Source organism: Lepidochelys olivacea (genome assembly GCF_965140295.1).
Source record: "Lepidochelys olivacea isolate rLepOli2 genome assembly, chromosome: 2".
NCBI lineage: Eukaryota > Metazoa > Chordata > Testudines > Cheloniidae > Lepidochelys > Lepidochelys olivacea.
Genome location: NC_140412.1, coordinates 267,107,803 through 267,129,578, shown reverse-complemented (window position 1 = coordinate 267,129,578; position 21,776 = coordinate 267,107,803). Strand labels below are relative to the sequence as shown.

At 66.7% G+C, this 21,776-nt stretch overlaps 1 protein-coding gene across 1 annotated transcript in view; it reads right to left on the bottom strand.

Moving 5' to 3' along the window:
• The window catches only part of MYO1G (myosin IG), a 67,819-nt gene extending 48,600 nt beyond the window's left edge, over positions 1–19,219 (bottom strand). Inside the window, exons 1-4 of the mRNA XM_084619847.1 lie at positions 19,087–19,219; positions 2,930–3,138; positions 1,888–1,981; positions 1,408–1,573 (exon numbers count right to left, since the gene is read on the bottom strand). Of these exons, the coding sequence (XP_084475973.1) occupies positions 1,408–1,573; positions 1,888–1,981; positions 2,930–3,138; positions 19,087–19,181 (564 nt within the window). The 5' untranslated portion in view covers positions 19,182–19,219. The remainder of the gene's footprint in view (positions 1–1,407; positions 1,574–1,887; positions 1,982–2,929; positions 3,139–19,086) is intronic.
• Between the last annotated feature and the right edge of the window lie 2,557 nt (positions 19,220–21,776).

The following is a 21,776-nucleotide window of genomic DNA, read 5'->3' as shown; positions in this document are numbered from 1 at the left end:
GGTCTGATAACTGAACAGGGCTGCCCTGCCCGGAAAGGGGCAGGCCGCCCTGTGACGGGAGGGCACAGGGACCACGCTAGCACACCGCGATTTCTAGGGTTTATCAGAGCCGACTCAGGCCAGGCGGGAGCTCTCAGCCAGTCCAGAGAGGAAAGCCCAGCTAATGCCCCCCAGGGTAGAGCTGTGGAGTACCAAGGTCCCTGCTCTCCTTCAAATACAAACAAATGACAGAGGAGTTGCTTGCTCAGGAAGACGTGCTGAGGAATCTAGGGAGGGTCCCCGTGTTCCTGAGGCCTGGCCCTGCCTGCTAGGTACTTTCCAGCACAGCTAGAAGAGGGCCGATCTGCTTGGAAAACATCCAATTATCTCCCCAGAAGGCACCTCTGGAAGGCCACGTTCTGCGTCTGCTCCCCAGACATGGACCTGCCCCGGGCACAGCCCACTGGGCCTCTCAACCCTGCAACGTTTCTGTCCCCCACCAGGGGGGGGAGGGGTGATTTGATCCCAGCTTCTAAGTCCCAGCATGGGGAACAGGTATTTAGCAATGGGCTCTGCAGTCTAGCAGGCAAAGGTCTCACGCCATCGGATGGCTGGAAGTTGAAGCTAGACACAGTCAGATTGGGAAGAAGGTATCAGTTTTGGACGGTGAGAGTAATTAGCTATTGGAACAATCTACCAAAGGCCGGGGTGGAGTCTCCATCACCAACAATCTTTCAGCCAAGAATGGAGGTCTTTCTAAACCATCTGCTCTAGGAATGATTGTGGGGCAGTCTCTGGCCTGGGCTAGACAGGAAGTCAGACCAGATGATCATGATGGTCCCTTCTGGCCCTGGGATCTATGAAGGACACTGAGCAAATGGTGCTTCATTTAAGGAGGAACTGAGTCCTTCCTCCCCTTACCACAGCCCGGGTTAAAAGGAAAGGGGCTGCCGGAGAGGGGCTCTTCCAGCCCAGGGTGAAGGTGCCTTTCTAGCGAGGGAGGAGGGGGCTCGAGGCTCATACCCCATCTGGAGGCATGGCAGGGTGAATTATGGCAAAGCCCGAGCTTTCCATAGCCACGACTTCTCAGCCTCTTCCACCCAGACCCCGCGACCTTCCTTAGAGGTTTTTAAGGTCAGGCTTGACAAAGCCCTGGCTGGGATGATTTAACTGGGAATTGGTCCTGCTTTGAGCAGGGGGTTGGACTAGATGACCTTCTGGGGTCCCTTCCAACCCTGATATTCTATGATTCTATGATTCTATGACCTGACCCGCACGCGAACCAGCCAGATGCCGTGCCGCAGGGGTACTGCTCTGAGCACTGGGCCCGTGGTGCCCACCACCATCCTCTTCACCCGGGAGTGTACATTACCCGTCCCCCTGCTTCCCTTCCCCTCCGCAGCCCCAGAGGCAGGCCCAAGGCCGTACCTTCTCCAGGAGGTAGTTGTTGATATGGCCACCGGTGGGGTCCCCCTTGAAGTCGAAGTTGATGTCCATATATTTGCCGAAGCGGCTGGAGTTGTCGTTGCGGTTGGTCTTGGCATTGCCGAAGGCCTCCAGGACGCAGTTGGACTTGAGCAGCACGTTCTTCACCCTGGGCCAGGCGGGAAGCAATGAAGGGAACGTCACAGGGGGCCAGGCTGCGTTACCCCCCAGAATCGGGATTGGCACGTCCATAGGCTTGCAATGAATGAGCCCCCCCGCTCCTATTTGCACCCAGGGACAATCCGCAGCACTTGCCACCTCCTGAGGGTGGTGGCAGCTGTTCACAGGGAGGAAGGGACTTGACCAAGATCACCCAATAGGTCATGGGTAGAGCTGGGAACAGAACCCATGTCTCCTGAGTCCCAGCCCAGTGCACTGGCCACAGCCTCCCAACCGTGCCAGGATGCTGCTGTGACCTCTCACCTCTCCACCTCTTCCCTCTGGCTGGGGTTAGTGATGGCCGCAATGTACTGCATGATGTATTTACTGGCTTCCGTCTTCCCAGCACCACTCTCCCCTGCAAGACAAACAGACAGGATGGGAAGAGGACAGCAGGACGGGCGAGGCTTTGCTGCCCTAGGTTACTGCCCACCTCCCCTGGCACACGTCTAGGAGGTCAGAGGCCACTTGTTAGCTCCCAGGCACCATGTTGGTGGTGGTGGTGGGGGGTTATGACCCCGGCGGTTGGTGAGCTCAGGGCTGTAGCACAGAGCCTTCGGTACCAGCACAGCCTGCAGGAGGACAAGCCTCTACCAGCCGTCCCTTGTGGCCAGCCCTGGCCGGGCAGGGCCCTCTCCACCAGGCCGGTTCAGTCCTTGTTCTCATGCAGATTTGCTGGTGATGGGCTGTCAATATTATGGACATTAGGAACTGCCCTGAGGCTGCTGAACTCAGCTCTCGGATGGCCAGGCATGGCCATAATTGAACCGCTGATCTCGCAGGGAAAGGCTCTGGCCCCCAGCTGAGCAGGCAGGGTGGGAGCAAGGTGACGCCTGGGGGAGGAGGGTGGGCAATGCCATCTCTGCACTGCTGGCTTCCAAGGTGCCCTGTGGGCAAGGAGGAGCGGGTGCAGCGCTGCCAGCCCGATCCCAAGGGGACGTTTGTTCACAGCCTGAAGCCCCAGATGACTCCAGCTACTTGGGGGTTCCAGCTCAGGAGGGACCCAAGACTAGAATTACAGGAGCACGTGGGGTCAAGGGCTGGTCTAGCTGGGGCTGCTGCAGAATGGGCATCAAATCACACCAGGACAGGGGCAGCAGGGGGCTGTGGACCGGGACGGAGGTGCCTCGGCAGAGCTGGGTGGGAGCCCAGCATGTCGGAGTGATGCTCCATGGGGTGGCGCTGACAAAAATCAGAGGAGGAGCCGGGGTACTTGCTCCTCTTCCCCTTCTACGTGAGTCCGTGTGTGGGACGGACAGACAGACAGACAGACAGAGGGGTTCTGGCTGCCACTGCCCACTCCAACCTGAGATGACGATGCAGGTGTCTTTGGCTCGGCGTTTCATGGCCTTGTAGGCGGCGTCGGCCACGGCATAGAGGTGCGGCGGCCGCTCGTACAGCTCCCGGCCCTGGTACTGCTCGATCACGTCCTTCCCGTAGAGCTGCGTCTGCTTGTAGGGGTTCATGGAGACCACCACCTCACCGATGTAGGTGTAAATTCGCCCCATCTCGAATCTGCAGGGACCAAACCCGCTCAGGCTACAATGGAAACGCGGCAGCCACATGGCCTCACGCATCGCCCCCGAACAAGGACTGTCCCTGGAGCTTTGCCTTCCAACAGTCCATACCCCCACGGAGCGGCACTGCCTGCCAGACTATGGAGCAGGACCCCTACGACACAGCCACCCCGCAGGGCGCTGCCCGTCTGATCCGCAGAGCAGCCACCCCTATGGCACAGCCACCCCGCAGGGCGCTGCCCGTCTGATCCACGGAGCAGGGCCCCTACGACACAGCCCCCCCGCAGGGCACTGCCCGTCTGATCCACGGAGCAGGGCCCCCTACGACACAGCCCCCCCGCAGGGCACTGCCCATCTGATCCACGGAGCAGGGCCCCTACGGCACAGCCACCCCGCAGGGCACTGCCCGTCTGATCCACGGAGCAGCCACCCCTATGACACAGCCCCCCGCAGGGCGCTGCCCGTCTGATCCGCGGAGCAGGGCCCCCTACGGCACAGCCCCCGCAGGGCACTGCCCGTCTGATCCGCGGAGCAGGGCCCCCTACGACACAGCCCCCGCAGGGCACTGCCCGTCTGATCCGAGGAGCAGGGCCCCCTACGGCACAGCCCCCCGCAGGGCACTGCCCGTCTGATCCGCGGAGCAGGGCCCCCTACGACACAGCCCCCCGCAGGGCACTGCCCGTCTGATCCGCGGAGCAGGGCCCCCTACGACACAGCCCCCCCGCAGGGCACTGCCCGTCTGATCCGAGGAGCAGGGCCCCCTACGACACAGCCACCCCGCAGGGCGCTGCCCGTCTGATCCGCGGAGCAGGGCCCCCTACGGCACAGCCCCCCGCAGGGCGCTGCCCGTCTGATCCGCGGAGCAGGGCCCCCTACGACACAGCCCCCCCGCTTGGCACTGCCCGTCTGATCCACGGAGCAGGGCCCCCTACGACACAGCCCCCGCAGGGCACTGCCCGTCTGATCCGAGGAGCAGGGCCCCCTACGGCACAGCCCCCCCGCAGGGCACTGCCCGTCTGATCCACGGAGCAGGGCCCCCTACGACACAGCCCCCCCGCAGGGCGCTGCCCGTCTGATCCGCGGAGCAGGGCCCCCTACGGCACAGCCCCCCGCAGGGCACTGCCCGTCTGATCCACGGAGCAGGGCCCCCTACGACACAGCCCCCGCAGGGCGCTGCCCGTCTGATCCGAGGAGCAGGGCCCCCTACGGCACAGCCCCCGCAGGGCACTGCCCGTCTGATCCGCGGAGCAGGGCCCCCTATGGCACAGCCCCCGCAGGGCGCTGCCCGTCTGATCCTAGGAGCAGGGCCCCCTACGACACAGCCCCCCCGCAGGGCGCTGCCCGTCTGATCCACGGAGCAGGGCCCCCTACGGCACAGCCCCCGCAGGGCGCTGCCCGTCTGATCCGCGGAGCAGGGCCCCCTATGGCACAGCCCCCGCAGGGCGCTGCCCGTCTGATCCGAGGAGCTGGGCCCCCTACGGCACAGCCCCCGCAGGGCGCTGCCCGTCTGATCCGAGGAGCAGGGCCCCCTACGGCACAGCCCCCGCAGGGCGCTGCCCGTCTGATCCGCGGAGCAGGGCCCCCTACGACACAGCCCCCGCAGGGCGCTGCCCGTCTGATCCGCGGAGCAGGGCCCCCTACGACACAGCCCCCGCAGGGCACTGCCCGTCTGATCCGCGGAGCAGGGCCCCCTACGGCACAGCCCCCCGCAGGGCGCTGCCCGTCTGATCCGCGGAGCAGGGCCCCCTACGGCACAGCCCCCGCAGGGCGCTGCCCGTCTGATCCGCGGAGCAGGGCCCCCTACGGCACAGCCCCCCCGCAGGGCACTGCCCGTCTGATCCGAGGAGCAGCCACCCCTATGACACAGCCCCCCGCAGGGCGCTGCCCGTCTGATCCGAGGAGCAGGGCCCCCTACGGCACAGCCCCCGCAGGGCACTGCCCGTCTGATCCGCGGAGCAGGACCCCTACGGCACAGCCCCCCCGCAGGGCACTGCCCGTCTGATCCGCGGAGCAGGACCCCTACGGCACAGCCCCCCCGCAGGGCACTGCCCGTCTGATCCGAGGAGCAGGGCCCCCTATGACACAGCCCCCGCAGGGCACTGCCCGTCTGATCCGAGGAGCAGGGCCCCCTATGACACAGCCCCCGCAGGGCACTGCCCGTCTGATCCGAGGAGCAGGGCCCCCTATGACACAGCCCCCGCAGGGCACTGCCCGTCTGATCCACGGAGCAGGGCCCCCTACGACACAGCCCCCGCAGGGCACTGCCCGTCTGATCCACGGAGCAGGGCCCCCTACGACACAGCCCCCGCAGGGCGCTGCCCGTCTGATCCGCGGAGCAGGGCCCCCTACGACACAGCCCCCGCAGGGCACTGCCCGTCTGATCCGAGGAGCAGGGCCCCCTACGGCACAGCCCCCCGCAGGGCACTGCCCGTCTGATCCGAGGAGCAGGGCCCCCTACGGCACAGCCCCCCGCAGGGCACTGCCCGTCTGATCCGAGGAGCAGGGCCCCCTACGACACAGCCCCCCGCAGGGCACTGCCCGTCTGATCCGCGGAGCAGGGCCCCCTACGACACAGCCCCCCGCAGGGCACTGCCCGTCTGATCCGCGGAGCAGGGCCCCCTACGACACAGCCCCCCCGCAGGGCACTGCCCGTCTGATCCGAGGAGCAGGGCCCCCTACGACACAGCCACCCCGCAGGGCGCTGCCCGTCTGATCCGCGGAGCAGGGCCCCCTACGGCACAGCCCCCCGCAGGGCGCTGCCCGTCTGATCCGCGGAGCAGGGCCCCCTACGACACAGCCCCCCCGCAGGGCACTGCCCGTCTGATCCACGGAGCAGGGCCCCCTACGACACAGCCCCCGCAGGGCACTGCCCGTCTGATCCGAGGAGCAGGGCCCCCTACGGCACAGCCCCCCCGCAGGGCACTGCCCGTCTGATCCACGGAGCAGGGCCCCCTACGACACAGCCCCCCCGCAGGGCACTGCCCGTCTGATCCACGGAGCAGGGCCCCCTACGACACAGCCCCCCCGCAGGGCGCTGCCCGTCTGATCCGCGGAGCAGGGCCCCCTACGGCACAGCCCCCCGCAGGGCACTGCCCGTCTGATCCACGGAGCAGGGCCCCCTACGACACAGCCCCCGCAGGGCGCTGCCCGTCTGATCCGAGGAGCAGGGCCCCCTACGGCACAGCCCCCGCAGGGCACTGCCCGTCTGATCCGCGGAGCAGGGCCCCCTACGGCACAGCCCCCGCAGGGCGCTGCCCGTCTGATCCGAGGAGCAGGGCCCCCTACGACACAGCCCCCCCGCAGGGCGCTGCCCGTCTGATCCACGGAGCAGGGCCCCCTACGGCACAGCCCCCGCAGGGCGCTGCCCGTCTGATCCGCGGAGCAGGGCCCCCTACGGCACAGCCCCCGCAGGGCACTGCCCGTCTGATCCGAGGAGCAGGGCCCCCTACGGCACAGCCCCCGCAGGGCACTGCCCGTCTGATCCGAGGAGCAGGGCCCCCTACGGCACAGCCCCCGCAGGGCGCTGCCCGTCTGATCCGCGGAGCAGGGCCCCCTACGACACAGCCCCCGCAGGGCGCTGCCCGTCTGATCCGCGGAGCAGGGCCCCCTACGGCACAGCCCCCGCAGGGCGCTGCCCGTCTGATCCGCGGAGCAGGGCCCCCTACGGCACAGCCCCCCCGCAGGGCACTGCCCGTCTGATCCGAGGAGCAGCCACCCCTATGACACAGCCCCCCGCAGGGCGCTGCCCGTCTGATCCGAGGAGCAGGGCCCCCTACGGCACAGCCCCCGCAGGGCACTGCCCGTCTGATCCGCGGAGCAGGACCCCTACGGTACAGCCCCCCCGCAGGGCACTGCCCGTCTGATCCGCGGAGCAGGGCCCCCTACGGCACAGCCCCCGCAGGGCACTGCCCGTCTGATCCGCGGAGCAGGACCCCTACGGCACAGCCCCCCCGCAGGGCACTGCCCGTCTGATCCGCGGAGCAGGGCCCCCTACGGCACAGCCCCCGCAGGGCACTGCCCGTCTGATCCGCGGAGCAGGACCCCTACGGCACAGCCCCCGCAGGGCACTGCCCGTCTGATCCGCGGAGCAGCCACCCCTACGGCACAGCCCCCGCAGGGCACTGCCCGTCTGATCCGCGGAGCAGCCACCCCTACGGCACAGCCCCCGCAGGGCACTGCCCGTCTGATCCGCGGAGCAGCCACCCCTACGGCACAGCCCCCGCAGGGCACTGCCCGTCTGATCCGCGGAGCAGCCACCCCTACGGCACAGCCCCCGCAGGGCACTGCCCGTCTGATCCACGGAGCAGGGCCCCCTACGACACAGCCACCCCGCAGGGCGCTGCCCGTCTGATCCGCGGAGCAGGGCCCCCTACGGCACAGCCCCCGCAGGGTGCTGCCCGTCTGATCCGAGGAGCAGGGCCCCCTACGGCACAGCCCCCCCGCAGGGCACTGCCCGTCTGATCCACAGAGCAGGGCCCCCTACGGCACAGCCCCCGCAGGGCACTGCCCGTCTGATCCGCGGAGCAGGGCCCCCTACGGCACAGCCCCCGCAGGGCACTGCCCGTCTGATCCGCGGAGCAGCCACCCCTACGGCACAGCCCCCGCAGGGCACTGCCCGTCTGATCCGCGGAGCAGCCACCCCTACGGCACAGCCCCCGCAGGGCACTGCCCGTCTGATCCGCGGAGCAGGGCCCCCTACGGCACAGCCCCCGCAGGGCGCTGCCCGTCTGATCCGCGGAGCAGGGCCCCCTACGGCACAGCCTCCGCAGGGCGCTGCCCGTCTGATCCGCGGAGCAGGGCCCCCTACGGCACAGCCCCCGCAGGGCGCTGCCCGTCTGATCCGCGGAGCAGGGCCCCCTACGGCACAGCCCCCGCAGGGCGCTGCCCGTCTGATCCGCGGAGCAGGGCCCCCTACGGCACAGCCCCCGCAGGGCGCTGCCCGTCTGATCCGCGGAGCAGGGCCCCCTACGGCACAGCCCCCGCAGGGCACTGCCCATCTGATCCGCGGAGCAGGGCCCCCTACGGCACAGCCCCCCGCAGGGCGCTGCCCGTCTGATCCGCGGAGCAGGGCCCCCTACGGCACAGCCCCCGCAGGGCGCTGCCCGTCTGATCCGCGGAGCAGCCACCGCTACGGCACAGCCCCCGCAGGGCGCTGCCCGTCTGATCCGAGGAGCAGGACCCCTATGACACAGGCCCCCGCAGGGCACTGCCCGTCTGATCCGCGGAGCAGGGCCCCCTACGGCACAGCCCCCGCAGGGCACTGCCCGTCTGATCCGCGGAGCAGGACCCCTACGGCACAGCCCCCCCGCAGGGCACTGCCCGTCTGATCCGCGGAGCAGGGCCCCCTACGGCACAGCCCCCGCAGGGCACTGCCCGTCTGATCCGCGGAGCAGGACCCCTACGGCACAGCCCCCGCAGGGCACTGCCCGTCTGATCCGCGGAGCAGCCACCCCTACGGCACAGCCCCCGCAGGGCACTGCCCGTCTGATCCGCGGAGCAGCCACCCCTACGGCACAGCCCCCGCAGGGCACTGCCCGTCTGATCCGCGGAGCAGCCACCCCTACGGCACAGCCCCCGCAGGGCACTGCCCGTCTGATCCGCGGAGCAGCCACCCCTACGGCACAGCCCCCGCAGGGCACTGCCCGTCTGATCCACGGAGCAGGGCCCCCTACGACACAGCCACCCCGCAGGGCGCTGCCCGTCTGATCCGCGGAGCAGGGCCCCCTACGGCACAGCCCCCGCAGGGTGCTGCCCGTCTGATCCGAGGAGCAGGGCCCCCTACGGCACAGCCCCCCCGCAGGGCACTGCCCGTCTGATCCACAGAGCAGGGCCCCCTACGGCACAGCCCCCGCAGGGCACTGCCCGTCTGATCCGCGGAGCAGGGCCCCCTACGGCACAGCCCCCGCAGGGCACTGCCCGTCTGATCCGCGGAGCAGCCACCCCTACGGCACAGCCCCCGCAGGGCACTGCCCGTCTGATCCGCGGAGCAGCCACCCCTACGGCACAGCCCCCGCAGGGCACTGCCCGTCTGATCCGCGGAGCAGGGCCCCCTACGGCACAGCCCCCGCAGGGCGCTGCCCGTCTGATCCGCGGAGCAGGGCCCCCTACGGCACAGCCCCCGCAGGGCGCTGCCCGTCTGATCCGCGGAGCAGGGCCCCCTACGGTACAGCCCCCGCAGGGCGCTGCCCGTCTGATCCGCGGAGCAGGGCCCCCTACGGCACAGCCCCCGCAGGGCGCTGCCCGTCTGATCCGAGGAGCAGCCACCCCTATGACACAGCCCCCCGCAGGGCGCTGCCCGTCTGATCCGAGGAGCAGGGCCCCCTACGGCACAGCCCCCGCAGGGCACTGCCCGTCTGATCCGCGGAGCAGGGCCCCCTACGGCACAGCCCCCCGCAGGGTGCTGCCCGTCTGATCCGCGGAGCAGGGCCCCCTACGGCACAGCCCCCGCAGGGCGCTGCCCGTCTGATCCGCGGAGCAGCCACCCCTACGGCACAGCCCCCGCAGGGCGCTGCCCGTCTGATCCGAGGAGCAGGACCCCTATGACACAGGCCCCCGCAGGGCACTGCCCATCTGATCCGCGGAGCAGCCACCCCTACGGCACAGCCCCCGCAGGGCACTGCCCGTCTGATCCGCGGAGCAGCCACCCCTACGGCACAGCCCCCGCAGGGCACTGCCCGTCTGATCCGCGGAGCAGGGCCCCCTATGACACAGGCCCCCGCAGGGCGCTGCCCGTCTGATCCACGGAGCAGGACCCCCTACGACACAGCCCCCCCGCAGGGCGCTGCCCGTCTGATCCGCGGAGCAGGGCCCCCTATGACACAGCCCCCCGCAGGGCGCTGCCCGTCTGATCCGCGGAGCAGGGCCCCCTACGGCACAGCCCCCGCAGGGCACTGCCCGTCTGATCCGCGGAGCAGGGCCCCCTACGGCACAGCCCCCGCAGGGCGCTGCCCGTCTGATCCGCGGAGCAGGGCCCCTACGGCACAGCCCCCCCGCAGGGCGCTGCCCGTCTGATCCGCGGAGCAGGGCCCCCTATGACACAGCCCCCGCAGGGCACTGCCCGTCTGATCCGCGGAGCGGGGCCCCCTATGACACAGGCCCCCGCAGGGCACTGCCCGTCTGATCCGAGGAGCAGGGCCCCCTACGACACAGCCCCCGCAGGGCGCTGCCCGTCTGATCCGCGGAGCAGGGCCCCCTACGGCACAGCCCCCGCAGGGCACTGCCCGTCTGATCCGCGGAGCAGGGCCCCCTATGACACAGGCCCCCGCAGGGCACTGCCCGTCTGATCCGCGGAGCAGGGCCCCCTATGACACAGGCCCCCGCAGGGCGCTGTCCGTCTGATCCGCGGAGCAGGACCCCTATGGCACAGCCCCCCGCAGGGCACTGCCCGTCTGATCCGCGGAGCAGGGCCCCCTACGGCACAGCCCCCGCAGGGCACTGCCCGTCTGATCCGCGGAGCAGGGCCCCTACGGCACAGCCCCCGCAGGGCACTGCCCGTCTGATCCGCGGAGCAGGGCCCCCTACGGCACAGCCCCCGCAGGGCACTGCCCGTCTGATCCGAGGAGCAGGGCCCCCTACGGCACAGCCCCCGCAGGGCGCTGCCCGTCTGATCCGCGGAGCAGGGCCCCCTACGGCACAGCCCCCGCAGGGCACTGCCCGTCTGATCCGCGGAGCAGGGCCCCCTATGACACAGGCCCCCGCAGGGCGCTGCCCGTCTGATCCGCGGAGCAGGACCCCTATGGCACAGCCCCCGCAGGGCGCTGCCCGTCTGATCCGCGGAGCAGGGCCCACTACGGCACAGCCCCCGCAGGGCGCTGCCCGTCTGATCCGCGGAGCAGGGCCCCCTATGACACAGGCCCCCGCAGGGCGCTGCCCGTCTGATCCGCGGAGCAGGGCCCCTACGGCACAGCCCCCGCAGGGCACTGCCCGTCTGATCCACGGAGCAGGGCCCCCTACGACACAGCCCCCCCGCAGGGCGCTGCCTGTCTGATCCGAGGAGCAGCCACCCCTATGACACAGCCCCCCGCAGGGCACTGCCCGTCTGATCCGCGGAGCAGGGCCCCCTACGGCACAGCCCCCCCGCAGGGCACTGCCCGTCTGATCCGCGGAGCAGGGCCCCTACGGCACAGCCACCCCGCAGGGCGCTGCCCGTCTGATCCGCGGAGCAGGACCCCTACGGCACAGCCCCCCCGCAGGGCGCTGCCCGTCTGATCCGAGGAGCAGGGCCCCTACGGCACAGCCACCCCGCAGGGCGCTGCCCGTCTGATCCGCGGAGCAGGACCCCTACGGCACAGCCCCCCCGCAGGGCGCTGCCCGTCTGATCCGCGGAGCAGGGCCCCTACGGCACAGCCACCCCGCAGGGCGCTGCCCGTCTGATCCGCGGAGCAGGGCCCCTACGGCACAGCCCCCGCAGGGCACTGCCCGTCTGATCCACGGAGCAGGACCCCTACGGCACAGCCCCCCCGCAGGGCGCTGCCCGTCTGATCCGAGGAGCAGGGCCCCTACGGCACAGCCCCCGCAGGGCGCTGCCCGTCTGATCCGCGGAGCAGGACCCCTACGGCACAGCCCCTGCAGGGCACTGCCCGTCTGATCCGCGGAGCAGGGCCCCCTATGGCACAGCCCCCGCAGGGCGCTGCCCGTCTGATCCGCGGAGCAGGGCCCCCTATGACACAGCCCCCGCAGGGCACTGCCCGTCTGATCCGCGGAGCAGGACCCCTACGGCACAGCCCCCGCAGGGCACTGCCCGTCTGATCCGCGGAGCAGGGCCCCCTACGGCACAGCCCCCGCAGGGCACTGCCCGTCTGATCCGAGGAGCAGGGCCCCCTACGGCACAGCCCCCCCGCAGGGCACTGCCCGTCTGATCCGAGGAGCAGGGCCCCCTACGGCACAGCCCCCCCGCAGGGCGCTGCCCGTCTGATCCGAGGAGCAGGGCCCCCTACGGCACAGCCCCCGCAGGGCACTGCCCGTCTGATCCGCGGAGCAGGGCCCCCTACGACACAGCCCCCCCGCAGGGCACTGCCCGTCTGATCCGCGGAGCAGGACCCCTACGGCACAGCCCCCGCAGGGCACTGCCCGTCTGATCCGCGGAGCAGGGCCCCCTATGGCACAGCCCCCGCAGGGCGCTGCCCGTCTGATCCGAGGAGCAGGGCCCCTTACGGCACAGCCCCCCCGCAGGGCGCTGCCCGTCTGATCCGAGGAGCAGGGCCCCCTATGGCACAGCCCCCGCAGGGCGCTGCCCGTCTGATCCACGGAGCAGGGCCCCCTACGGCACAGCCCCCGCAGGGCGCTGCCCGTCTGATCCGCGGAGCAGGCCCCCTACGGCACAGCCCCCGCAGGGCACTGCCCGTCTGATCCGCGGAGCAGGGCCCCCTACGGCACAGCCCCCGCAGGGCGCTGCCCGTCTGATCCGCGGAGCAGGACCCCTATGGCACAGCCCCCGCAGGGCGCTGCCCGTCTGATCCACGGAGCAGGGCCCCCTATGGCACAGCCCCCGCAGGGCGCTGCCCGTCTGATCCGCGGAGCAGGGCCCCTACGGCACAGCCCCCGCAGGGCGCTGCCCGTCTGATCCGCGGAGCAGGGCCCCCTACGGCACAGCCCCCGCAGGGCACTGCCCGTCTGATCCGCGGAGCAGGGCCCCCTACGGCACAGCCCCCGCAGGGCACTGCCCGTCTGATCCGCGGAGCAGGACCCCTATGACACAGGCCCCCGCAGGGCGCTGCCCGTCTGATCCGCGGAGCAGGACCCCTACGACACAGCCCCCCCGCAGGGCGCTGCTAGGCTCTCTGATGGAAGTATGCTGCCAACAGGGCTTCTTGTACCTTCCTGTGAAGCAGCTGGCTCCGGCTCCCGCTCCGGCTCTGCTGGAGACAGGGTTCTGGGCTGGCGGGACCCCGCTCTGATCCGGCCTGGCAATTCCCTGTTCCCCTCTCCGGAGCTCCGCCCCCTTCATTGACCAACTCCCCCACCCCCTGATCAGCAGCGTTCCTCGACCGAACTCCAGAACCAGCACCTGGCTCACACCGGGCCATTGCACTCACGGCTGGCCCCTCCATCCCTGCCCTGGAAACAGCTTGTTCACCAGCGACCTCACTGAGTCAAAGCAGGCCACTGCGTCGAGACTGCCCCAGCTGCCGTGGCTGGGGTTCTGTGGGGATTGGTACCATGCTCCCTGTTTGGCACCTCGGTACCACTCATTCCTGGGTTACTGAACACCCCGTGTCCCTGCTTCTAACCCAGCAGTGGGCAGTGCTCCACTGGGCATGCAGAAGGGGCACCCCATTCCCATGGGACCTGAGCTTGTCTTTAAAAATGGTTCTAGCCCTGCTAGTTGGGGGGGGGGGCCTCTGAGCTGCAGTCACTGGGCAGATGGGGTACATGCTGGAGGTGGGGAGGGCTTTAATCCAGGACGTTAACAATCGACAATTGCTGGTACAGCTAGACGAGCTCGCTCCATCACAGTGGCAGGGGAAAGGTTGGCATGTACACATGGAGGACTGGCAGCCACACGCCAGGCAAGGTGTGGGTGTGTCATGCTGTTAGCTCTGTGCTCATAGCTGCTGGTTGGGGGTCCCTGCAGGGCCAGTGAGATGGGTGGCAGGAAGAAAGGGGTGAGAGAACAGAGAGGGACAGAGGGATCGTGCGCTGGCCTCCAACTGAGTCAACTCACACCCACCACGAGGGCCTGGGAGGAGGGGACCGGCTGATGAGGGGCCTGGAAGTGCTTCACACTGCAATTCTCTGGTGCCCCGGCTGCCTCCCTCGGCGCTCGGCCTGCCTCGCACGCGGCCTTTTTGCAGCCGTGACCTCTTGCATTTGAAATTAGCAAGGCATCGGCAGGGTGTCCCATTCGCACTTCTAACCGCATGGCGTGGCCGCGGGCGCACTTCAGACACGAAGCCAGCCTCCAGCCACCACCAGCATGCTCCTGGCCCCAGCTGCAACCCCATCTCTAACCGGACCTAGCCATGGTGCACCAGGCATGCTCCTGCTCTCCCTGGCCCCCTGGAGCCATCTGCTGTCTCTCGGTTCTTATGGGGGCCCGCCACCATGGCCTCTGAGCCCCTACCTAACTGAGTTCTGCTGGGCCCCATCTGCCTGGGGTGCGTCTGTGTGGGAAGGAGGGAGTGGACTATCGCTAAGGGTGGGCTCCACGGGTGAGGTCCCAGGAGACACCAAATCCACCCAAGGATGAGGCCGTCCCACTTGCAGACACTGAGAGTCAGTGCTGATCTATCAGGGACAGGGGAAAGCTATGCAGGGGTGGCTTATCCCACATCCTGCGACTGTGGCTTCTCACTCCTTCCTCTGAAGCAGCTGGCGCCAGAGACACGAGCCCAGACTACATGCGCCTTGGGTCTGATCCAGCCTAGGTCCCTGTGGCCTGGCCCTTGGCTAGCACGGACAACAATCAGCACATTCTGATGGACTGCAGCATCTCTGGGATGCGTAGGGGCTGACAGAGTGCAAAGGCTTCTGGGACACGGAGGGGGGCAGAGGATTCGGGGTCACAGGAGAAGGATGGCTTGGGGGCCCCAGCAGCGGCAAAGCCAGCTCTCCCTGGGACGGGAGAGGTGTGTGTCGGGAGGGGGAGCCTACTCGGCAGTGGTGAAACCAGCTCTTTCCTGTAAACAGGCAGAGAACCAGGAACTCCCTCCCCGTGAGAACTCGGCCAGCCCGGAAGGGTGTGACTCAGAGCAAACCTGGCTGCTCCCCACCTGCTGGCTCTGTGCTTCAGCAGGGGGACATGCACTGGGAGATAAGTGAGAGCCGGGCGAAGCAGGCCCTGATCTGGATGTCTCGACCAAGGCCACAAGCAATCTGGAGAAGGGCCCCGGCACTCCACAGCCGTCACTGTACCCACACGCTGCCACCATGCAGGGCTAGCTCTCCTATGCCCAACTCCAGAGACACGGGCCCCATAGTCTGGGTAACAGATCTCCTTGTCCCAGGTCCTTCACCTTCTGTCCCTTTATCCAGGGAGCTCACCGGGTTGCCTGGTCCAGCACTCCCCTTGCCTCCCTGCTGTGGGCAATTCCTCCTGATTGCCCACAGGGCTCTTCCTTTAAGCTCCTTGCCGGAAGCCCACCTCCTGCTCCCGGTGTGTCTGGTTGGTCTGAGTAGCCCCTTCCTGGCTTGCAAACCTCATTATCTCCTGACCCCAGCTGCAATTCCATCTCTAACCAGATTTAGCCAGGGTGCACCTCTTCTGCACTTAAAGGGGCTCAGTCCCCCTAGGCCAGGGAGGATCTCCTTCAGCTGCAGCAGTATGAGGGGCTTGTGATCCGACACACAGTTGAGTGGTTCTTGTGTCCCACCCAGCAGCATGTGTACACGCTAGCCAGGACATAAAACAGTGTGGCCGTTGCGTCCCACCAAGTCCAGCCCAGCACCGAGCTGTTTTTCCAGGGCTGGCTGTCCTTTGCAGAGCTCCCAGCCCCTGGAGTGCCTCTCACTCAGGATGGCCACACAGGAGTCGTGGCTGGCAGCCAGCCCCGATGGAGCTGGTGAGATATCGGCACAGACAGCAGTGCCGGTTTGGTGCGGGAGCCCAGAGAAGAAATGAAGGCATCCCAAGGGAAGTCCCTGGTCCAAGGAGGAAAGCACAAGGATCTGGCTGAGTTTAGAGGAAGAGGATGAGCAGATGTGTGTGTGGGGAGGGGGGAGTTGGAGGGAAGGAAGGGAGATAATCTGTCCCCAAAATCCTAAAGCCGGCCTGGATGGGATGATGACACGTTACTGACACCTGGATTCTATGGTTGGAACATTCCAGTCCCATGGTGACACTGGAATCTTAAGTAGTTGGGACGATCAGCTGCCCAGCGACTCAACTGGAGCATCCGGCAGGCGAGGAGCCGCCCTAGCGAAACCCACAAGCATGATGCTTAAGGCAGTGTCAGTGGTGGTGCCTTTGAGCGTGTCATGTCTGGCTGGCCCCCTGGTATGGGGGGAGGTAGAGGGGAAGCTGCTGTTCTCCCTGCCTCACAACACAAGAGCAAAGGATTGAAACGTGGCCAATCCAAAACGGACACGAGGAAACACATGTTCACGCAAAGTGTAATACGCTAGTGGAACTCATGGCCACAGGAAGTTGTTGAGGCCAAGAGCTTAGCACAGTTCAAGGAGGGGGTTTTATGGAGAACAGGAACAGCCAATGTTATCACAGTGCACCTAGGATCAGACTGGAGCTTTTCCAAGCTCAGCTCCCAAAATCAGCTCTGCCCATCAGTATCACCAAAATGAGACCCCATTTTCAAAATCCGGTCATGGACTCACAGCACCACTGGGCTCCATGGGCCTAGCTCCCTGAGCGGGGAAAAGCCAAGCTGCAGTAATTAACCAACACTACCCAAATGAGACACTGTCACTCAGCGAATCATGCTGCCCTGTAACCCTCCGGCTCCATCCTTACACAGGTGATGAAATAGTTAACAGTGTTGCCATATCAATTATCGTCACTGGACATCTGAGTTATCCGCTGCCGGAGATGAGTGGGAAAGTTCACACCTCTCCGAGACGGCATCTGCCAGACTCAGCTCTGCACGGCTTGTGTTCGGGTCACCGTCTGGAGGGTTTCTTTGCAGCCAGATCAGCTTGAGAAGGCCTTTGTTTAAAAAAAGGAAAGCACTGATTCTGGAGAACCAGCCTTCCATTTCAGAGCAGGGCCAGCGGGCGTACGCTGGCTGTTTTGAAGCCTTGCCGTTAATGCTTAAAAAGAGATCTGGAAGGGATTGAACCCCTCCTGCTCCAGGGTCGAAGCCAACCTGTAACTAACAGAGGTCAGGTCTGAGACCTGGCAGGAGGGAGAGGGAGCAGATTATCCCATCTCAGCTGCTGCACTGTTCTTACACCTTCCTCTGAAGCAGCTGCTGCTGGCTCTCGCCAGAGACAGGATCCTTTGGACTAGCTGGACCTTGGCTCCGATCCAATTGCTGGGGCTGCAGAAGCTACTCAAAGGACACTTCACCAGAGATTGGGAAGACAGAGTTTACCGAGAGCTCAGCAGGAAGCACCAGACTAGGACACGTGAGGGGGGGTTCTGAGCTCACCTGTGTTCCTGACACACTGTGGGAGTGTGGGCAAATCCCTGCCCTGCCCCCTGCCTCAGTTTCCCCATCCATAAAAGGGGGATCATGATACTGAGATACATCCCCAGGGGAGGGGTTAGAGGATTTGTTAACTGCAGCTGCGATGCTTTCTCAGCCAGCTGCCTTGTTGCCAGGGCTGGGAGAGCTCAGAGCTGCATCTCAGAAACACTCCCGAGGGGGACACCGAAGGGAGGGGACATAAAGGAACACGCTGCCGACAAGGGAGCTCAGTGCCGGGGGTTGGTTAAAGTCCCAAAGGGACCAGAAACAATGGCTGAGAGACATACAGCCAACAGGCCCACGGCCCGGCCAGTTCAGCCGACGATGGGGCTGTCGGTTCACGGCACATGTACAGCTCCCAGCACAATGACACCCCAGTCCTCAGTGGGGCCAGCAGACACGACCACACTACACATAACAGGCCACCCGTCCTGCTGGGGGCTCAGCTCAGCCCAGGGCGATTGCAACCTCCTGCCTGCCCAGAGGATCCTCTGTGTCCTGGAGAGCTGCTTTTGTAGCCCTGTCCCTGTGCAAGGGGATGGGGCAGCTGAGCGGAGGTTAACCCCTTGTTCACCAGGGACTGGGTACAGTCCCTGTTACCACACAGGATTACATGGCCTGATCTGGAAAGGGACTGTCCCCACCTTTGGGTGCTCAATGCCTTTGGAGACCAGCCCATGGCAGTTTCTCCTCCTCGCTCTCTCTGTCCTTGCAATCACGGCACCCTTCGGCATGCGGCTCCAGCACCGCCCGGCCTATCCCAGCAACTTTCCTCCCTTCTGGACTCTCAGCATCTCCTGAGGCCCAGCTGGCTCCTCTGGGCCGCCCTGGCAACCACGGCTGGACAAATTCATCTTCACAGGCTCCAGCTTAGGTGTCACCCCCTCCCCAGCCCTGGGACAAGCCCCCCAACCCCACCCAGCTACCAGTCCTTCCCCCATCTGCTCTGAATGGCTGCCTAGAGACGACAAGATTTCTGCTTTCGCGCATCAGAGGCAGTAACATTTAGGACACCCCTCCCCCTCCTGGAGTGTGTAACATCCCCTACGAGGAGAGAAAGACCAGTCCAGACCCAGACCGGAGCTTCCCCAGCCTTCAGGGGTACGTCTGGGCCCACCTCTTGCTGTTTTTCTGTGTTGAACAGGTGCTCGGCGCGGTACAGTTCTCGCAGGCAGCCCGGAGTATAAGTGACTACTCCAAGCACCAGCTGAGGGAGCTCTCCTTTTGCCCCCACGGCAGGGATCTATGGGTGTGAAGCTGTAGCTGCAGGGCTCTAATCCGGCCGCCCTCTCCACCCCACGTGTACAGATCGACAGGACCCCACAAGCCCTTCAAGCGCCCCACCTGCAGAGGGGCTGCTTTGCTCCTCTCTGGGGGGGTGGGGGGGACGCACAGTCCCGGATTAGCACCACACCGTGACCTGGCTAAAAAAACCACCTTGAAACGGGGCGAATCAAAAGGGTCCCGCATCCTGCTGGCACGGCCGGGGGACAGTCCGGCAGCACAGCGCCAAACCCCACGCTGGAAGTCAGCCCGGACGCCAGGGTTCGCCCGCCGGAAAAGCACCACGGGAATGTTACTGCCACCCAGCCAGCAGGTTCTAGGCATCCGAGCTCCCCGAGGAGACGGTCCCACCGGCATCACAGCGCCCCCTAGCGCCAGGCTCGGTGCCGCCGGGCTGCAGAGCGCCTCCCGCTGACTCACCCCCGCGGCTGGCTGCTGCAGCTGGGCAACCTGCCCCCCCCGTACCCTGACCTAAAACAGATCCAGGCCCGGGCGAGCCAACAGCACCCGAAGCCCAGCTCCCCTCGCTGCCCCGCCTGCCCCCTTCCCGCCAGGGGCCTCGGACCCCAGCGCCCACTTACCTCAGCTTCAGGTTCTCCATGAAGTGCTCCATGGTCACCTGGTCCAGGAGGACAAAGTCGGCCTTGCCGAACTCCAGGCTCTCCTGCTCGGCCATGCCGCTGGGAGACGGCGAGAGGAGCGAGCACCAGCCTGAGGAAAGATGACTTTCAAAACCCAGCCGCGAGCTGCCGGGGCTCAGCTTCCTGTGCGGAGGCTGATTGAGCGACGGGGCGTGGCGGCAGCCAGGGGGGTGGGGTCACGTGGTCGGCCCTGCTGAGCGGGAACCGCACGTCGCCCCCCCACCCCGTGGCCCTGGGAAGGGTGGCTGGGAGCCCCTCTGCCCATCTCCCGCTGGGCTGAATCCGGCCCCTTTCAGTGTGATGTTGGGGGGGGGGCAGTTCCCCTGCAGACAGGGGGCAGGTCCCAGGACCCCACCCAGGGGCGCCGTGTGCCATGGAGCTGCGCTCTGCAAGGGGCAGGGCTGCCCAGTGTGCGGGAAGTTGGGGCAGGATCCCAGGACCCTGCCTAGGGGCACCATGTGCCATGGAGCTGTGCTCTGCAAGGGCAGTGCCCCCCAGTGTGGGGGAATTTGGGGAGACCCACCAGCCAGCTCTCCTTGTAGGGTGGGCGTGCAAGAGTCCTGCAGGATGGCTCCCACGTTCTTTCCCAGCCCCCAGGAGCTGGGATGGCAGGGGGCCATGGGTCAGGAAGCAGGGCTATGGGCACAGCTGGGAGGGGGGGTCAGAGCTGGGATAGCAGGGAGCCGTGGGTCAGGAGGCAGAGGCAGAGGCCTGGGCACAGCTGGGTGGGCCCAGGGCTGGGATAGCAGAGGGCCATGGGTCAGGAGGCAGAGGCCTGGGCACAGCTGGGTGGGGGGGTCAGGGCTGGGATAGCAGGGGGCTGTGGGTCAGGAGGCAGAGGCCTGGGCACAGCTGGGTGGGGGGGGTCAGGGCTGGGATAGCAGGGGGCCGTGGGTCAGGAGGCAGGGCCATGGGCACAGCTGGGTGGGGGGTCAGGGCTGGGATAGCAGGGGGCTGTGGGTCAGGAGGCAGAGGCCTGGGCACAGCTGGGTGGGGGGGTCAGGGCTGGGATAGCAGGGGGCCGTGGGTCAGGAGGCAGGGCCATGGGCACAGCTGGGTGGGGGGTCAGGGCTGGGATAGCAGGGGGCTGTGGGTCAGGAACGAGATGCCCCCCCACCCATTGCGGGGTGTTGGGGGCAGCATGCCCAGACTAGGCCCTGTGCACTGCAGTCAGAGCCGCGGGTTTTCGCACTCACACGGCTACACTGAAATGGCTGCAGTGGAAACTGTCCTGGGCTGGCTGCTCATCTCTCACTTCTCGCTGCTTTGTCATCATGCGACTCCTGGGCCCAGCCTGTGGCCAGGTGACATCACTTCCCCCCAATGCCCAAGCCGCTCACACGTTGGGATGGGACACAAGGCATCCTGCCTGCGCGCCCCAGGGCCAACTAGCCCAGCTGCTGCAGCCTCTGCCAAAACCCTCCTGGAAGGGGAGGGGAGCACGGTCCCTGGGGGTTTCCTCGGTGGTCATGGAGGCTTTGCTCACTGCCAGATGGGTTTTTCCCTTGGGGATGTCACACCAGTGATGAGAAATCGCCCTGTGCCCACCTCTGGCTTAACATGCACGACCATCGTCTTACATTCTCACCCCTTTGGGGCCACGCTTACCGCTTACCGCACACACTATGGCCTTCAGGGGGCGCTCCTGAGTCACACAGGTGGGCAGCACCCTCATTCCAGACGCCATTCTGAGTGCCAGGTGGAGCAATGGGTTCTGTGGTAAGGGTCGGCTTGGCGAGCGAGATCCTTGGGGGCGAGCGTGATCCTTGGGGGCTAGCGCAGCACGTGGGTGCAGGGACAGAGGCACCAGCCCATCCAGGCGAGACGCCGCCCTGGCAGGTCCATGGGAACGACAGAGCTCTGAGCATCAACTGGGGGAATCTCCCACGTAGCAGGACAGCCATCGTTCGCCCAGTTCCGCTGACCCGGAGTTGCTTTGCCATCCCCCTGCATGCAGCCGTCCGAGACCTGCACCAACCCGGAAAACGGAGCCCTGACCAAGTCAGTGCTGGAACTCAGCCAGCAGCATTTGGGAAGGGAACGTCCTGTTTGCACCATACCTCACTGCCAGCAGCAGCAGTGGGCACCCAGCCCTGGCACTGCATTCAGGGACCGAGTAACCCCATCACTTTGGGTTCTTCATGCCAATGGCCAGGCTGGCTAAGCCACCTACCCAGGCCCTCAGCACAAGGGCACTGCCAGCCAGCCCAAAGCAGTGCAGTGTCCTGCCCTGCCTCTCCGCCTTCCCCTCCCTCCTGCCTGCTAGCTCCCCCAGAAAGACCGGCTGAGTGGGTGGCGGCAGAGGGCACCATACACTAGTGGCGACTGCAAGCGGCCAAGTGGCAGGGGCCCAAGAGAAGCGCAGTGGCTGGGGTTCACGCTGCTTTGTCCTTTCCCCCTCTCCCCTCGCAGGACAGCTGCAGCTGCCCCCTTCCGCCTTGCACAGCAGAATATCCCAACGGGGCCATGCAGCAGGTGGGCCCATTGCTAGAGCGCTGGCTTACAAGGGCTTGTTCAAACCTGAGGCCATGCAGGGCTCTGACAGAGGGTAGCTGACCCTCGGAAAGGGGCAGGGGCCCAGCCTACCTCAGACAGGCTCCACAAGGGGAAAGGAGGCAGCTCAGGTTCAC